The following is a 4,962-nucleotide window of genomic DNA, read 5'->3' on the forward strand; positions in this document are numbered from 1 at the left end:
ACTCTAGTAAAAAAGTAGCGGTAGATTCAAACTGTAATAAATGAAATTGAAAATAATTGTGAATTTCAGATTCATTTCCGAGTGAAATATGGATCAAATGTAGATGGTAATGAAATAAATTTAAATAAATATAAAGAATGAAAATGATTTAATAAACGATTGAGGTTATATATCATTCTAATCAATGGTAATTAACGATGAAAAACGTACTATTCATTTCATACATATGAATATTTATTAATTTTGGCACTGTTTCTAACCCCATTAATATGAGATTTTATAAATGATATATGGAACGCGTTTTCTTCCGGATATCGATTATCCGACGTACAATTAGCAAAACAACAATGCTTTGTTGGAATTATACTGGTACACATTGATTTTTTATATCAGATTTATATTTTTAAATAATAAATTAATATTACGTAAATAACACTGTTTTATATGTGAATAGTTTATGTTTGTCCCTACTACTAGTGCTGCCTCTCGTGACACGTTCGCGGTACTGCTGTACTATTCTCAGGAAAAAGGTTCCTCATGGTCTTAATACCTGAGACCATCACATTACATGATGAAAGAGAATAAGAAGATTGTTAAATATTTTCATTCGTATAACCTCAAATATTTTGAAACTGAAAGTCTCGAGTATTTTAAATTATATGGAACCAATTACAATGGAAATGAAAGACAGTTCATCCGATTGTAGCTCGAGCGTAAGAATTACCGCAGTTGAAATTGACGAAAACGGGACACGTTCAAAAGTTTCGAAAACAAACTTTTTCTCAACATTCGAATTCCAATTCAAATGGATGGATTAGACCTGTCGCGAATGATCCTTCAAGAGTTCATTGTATTGTTTACAACTGTACACTGAATACAAAATATTCGGACCTTAATATGTTCTAATATGTGTGATTGATGACTTAAATGATGACTTAAATGACTTAAATGATCACTTAAATGAAATTATTAAAAACACTTTTAACTAAATACCACTAGAAAATTTTATTTTACGACCGGTTTCGGGTTTGATCTCATTATCAAGTATAAAACTATAAAAAAAATAAATCAAGTTGTATACTTGATAATGGTATCAAACCCGAAACCGGTCGTAAAATAAAATTTTCCAGTGGTAGTTAGACCAAAGTGTTTTTATTCATTTCATTTAAACGTAATATGTTCGTTATTTAACTGGGGATTTGATAATGTTTTTTTATTGTTCACAATTCTATACTGACTACGTACGTGAACGAATTAATATTTATTTTTATTTATATTAAACAAATATATATGTATACTTTTGATCTCTTATAAGTACCTATTCATATGAAATTACCGTGTGATGTTTATTTTTTTTTATTTTTAGGTAATCCCCTCATATAATAAATCCAATTCCAAAATCATTATTTCAAGCCATGAAATATTTGGTTGAGATGACAGCTTTCAAAAATGAACTGCTGTAAATTCAGAAAAATAGGTATAATTTAATGAGTTGCGCGGTTGAAAGTGAGCATTGACCTGATTCCTGAAAGTTTCAGTAGTGTTTATCTGAACGGTACACAAAGTGTCAGTTCTGTGCTATTTAATTTTGAATAGAGCGTATGCGCGAACTGATTTGCGTCAGATATACAAGCGTAACGGAATAAGGTTGGCTGTTGGCGACGACACTGAAGCAAAGACAAATAAAATATGAGAAGAAGATAAGTAGTTAACAGTGTCATTCCTAATTTATTTGTTATGAACAGTGACAGTGACGTTTTATTATTTTTATGGTTTTGTGCTTTTTGTAGTGGTGGCATTCTAACCTCATCGTACATCGTAATATTGTAAACCTTCACATATATGTTTATTGAACAAAAATTATACTTACTTCGCGTTTTTTGGTAACACTCTGAGAATAAAAGATGTCTGTTGTGATAGAAACAACGTCTGGGGACATAACAGTTGATCTGTTTTTGAATCACAGACCAAGAGCTTCCTATAATTTTTTGAAATTGTGCAAGAAAAAATATTATAACTACAATCTGTTTCATACAGTAAGTCGGGGTTTCATGGCCCAAACTGGAGACCCCACTGGTTCACGGAGTGGAGGTGAATCGCTATTCGGATTGTTAGAGGGCCCATCAAAGCGGTTTTTTGAAGGCGAAAACGAACCAAGAATAAAACACACCAAGATGGGATTGATCTCTTTTGTGGGTAACGAGGAAAGAATGATTGGTTCACAGTTTTTTATTACCTTAGGAGAAGATTTAACATATCTAGACGAGAAGCATTGTGTATTTGGTGAAGTTGTAGAGGGGTTCGACGTCCTGGAAGTTATAAATGAAGCTATTTGTGATTCAGATGATAGGCCTTACAAGGATATTCGTATTACTCATACGGTGATATTGAATGATCCATATCCTGATCCAAAGGCACTACAGGCCCCTTCTAGATCACCTTCACCTAGTGCCGAACGACTCCAAGGTGGTAGAATTGCTCCAGATGAATGTGTAGATGAAACCGAGGGAAAAGACGTTCGTGAAATTGCCGAAATGCAAGCCGAACTTGAAGCCAAAGCCAGAGCAACTATTTTGGAAATAGTTGGTGATCTGCCTGATGCTGAAATGGCGCCCCCTGAAAACGTTTTATTCGTATGCAAACTGAATCCTGTTACTACAGACGAAGATTTGGAAATTATTTTCAATCGGTTTGGAAAAATTAAATCATGTGAAGTTATACGAGATAGGAAGACTAATGATTCTCTTCAATATGCCTTTATCGAGTTTGAAGACGAAAAAGCCTGTGAAGATGCCTATTTCAAAATGGACAATATTTTGATAGATGACAGAAGAATCCATGTTGATTTCAGTCAGAGTGTTTCTAAAGTCAAATGGCATGGGAAAGGCAGAGGCGTTACACATTTTGATGACAAAGGACGGAAAACCAGAGACAATAATAAGGGCATTGGCAAGGGTGACTATAAAGTTTCTTCTAATGGAAGAAGTGAAATATCAAGAAAAGGTGATGCTATAAGCACCAAAGACCATGTGAATTACTTTGACAGAAATAAAAGGAGAAAATCTTATTCATTGTCGCCTTCTAGAACTAATTATATGTCAGAACGATTAGAAGACGTACGAGTATCAAAAAACACGAAAAAGGATAATATGACAGAGAAATATTCGCAACATAAAAGCTCAAGAAGGGTATCAAGATCTCGTTCGAGGTCTCCAAGAAAGCAGCATCATAATTCACCATCACCTACCCGTAGAAATGGTAGAGACATGTCACCTAAGAGGAGAGAAATGTCAAAATCGTATGGAAGAGATCGATCTCATCGCTCTAGAAATGAGGACTATGGTAGAAAAAGAGATCGATCTAGATCACCTAGGCATAGTAGACCTAGCAGTACATATATTAAAGAAACTAGAAAAAAAGAAAAAAGTTCTCAATCAAGTCATAATCATAGATATAGTAAGGCAGAATATACCTGCAAGTCACCCAATTTAAAAAATAGAGATGAAAAATCAAAATCAGAAAAACATCAGTCTTCAAATGATAAAGACAGATATAAAAGTAAATCTGAAGAGAGCTCTCGTAGAAAAGAACATGATCCTTCTGAAGAATCGGAGCCTGAAGACAGAAATAAAAAGATATCGAAGAAAGATGAAAAGGCAAGCCTTGCTAGAAAAAAGGCAAATAAGTCAGAAATAAAGTATTCCAAACAATCTAATAGTAGGAATAACAAAAAACAGAAAGAAAAATACAATCTTAAAAAAAACCCTAGTAAGATTGAAGATAATAATAGAAAAAGGAAAAGAAAACCAAAAGAAAGTAGTGACTCTAGTAGTTCCAGCGATTCCAGCACTGACAGTTCTTCCAGTGAATCCAGCAGTGACAGCTCTTCCAGTGATTCTAGTGATTCTAGCAGCGAAAGTGACTCTAGTGATAGCGAAACTGAAAGAAGAAAGAATAAGAAAAACAGAAAAAGGACCTCTTCAGACAGTAGTGATAGTGACTATAGTAGAAAAAAATCTAAGAAGACAAAGAAGAAATGACTATTTCAAAGAAGTAAATATCACTATTAGTAATTGTTGACTTTTTAATTCGTAAATACAAATATTGTTACATGTTTATTTTCTAATGTCAATAATTAAGTATGTCTAGATGAAAAAGCTAACAAATCAATATATTAATATTTTATCAAGTAGAAGAAGGAGACATTGTACAGTTGTAAAAAATAACTTGTATTCAGGAACAGTAATGAGTAGTCAGTAACTGTAAATCACAAGTGGACTATAGAAGATTCAAATAAATCAAAGATTTTTTAGGAACCACAAAATATTTATTGACTGAATATTTGACATTATTTCATGATTACAAGTTCATGTGCCTCATATGAATTAACAGCCTGATGAGGGCAGTATAATCTAATTCAAAATATACTTTATTGACTGAATAAATGATGACCTTATTAACAAAGTGTAAACTTTACATTTATTCAAATTTTATTGGTTCTTTCAGGAATTTCAAATAATTTTATATCATATTAGTCCAAACGAATGAAATTCACCATGAAACATTGTCAACCACCTTCCAACAAATATTAACCTTATTGATGGAAACTTTATCAGTGATAAAAAATAATGGCAAACCACTGTAATAATCATTTTATTAATATTGGACTTGACATGCTTAAAAATATCACAGTTGATCCTGACATTACTGAAAGTATTTCGACTAATACTAATAGCATGTTTCTGACTCCAATAATGGAAAATTAACTAATGGAACATATCTCTTCTTCAAAAAATAGTAGTTCACCAGGCATTGATGGAATTAAAACTGATATCATTATAAAAATTCATTTATATATTCTCACACCTTTAGTACATATATTCAATCTCATATTCCAAACAAACATCGTGCCATTGAAGTTTAAATCATCTGTTATTTCACCCATAAACAAATCTGGGCATG

At 32.4% G+C, this 4,962-nt stretch overlaps 1 protein-coding gene across 1 annotated transcript; it reads left to right on the forward strand.

Moving 5' to 3' along the window:
- The first annotated feature begins 1,764 nt into the window (after positions 1-1,764).
- Positions 1,765-4,471, forward strand: LOC111506658 (uncharacterized). Its single transcript, XM_074175944.1, has one exon. It carries the CDS (start codon positions 1,905-1,907, stop codon positions 4,038-4,040), a length of 2,136 nt encoding a protein of 711 aa, XP_074032045.1. The 5' UTR covers positions 1,765-1,904; the 3' UTR covers positions 4,041-4,471.
- The last annotated feature ends 491 nt before the right edge of the window (positions 4,472-4,962 follow it).

Source organism: Leptinotarsa decemlineata, unplaced genomic scaffold (genome assembly GCF_025532065.1).
Source record: "Leptinotarsa decemlineata unplaced genomic scaffold, Ldec_3_MD MMD2_tig00001393_RagTag_RagTag, whole genome shotgun sequence".
NCBI lineage: Eukaryota > Metazoa > Arthropoda > Insecta > Coleoptera > Chrysomelidae > Leptinotarsa > Leptinotarsa decemlineata.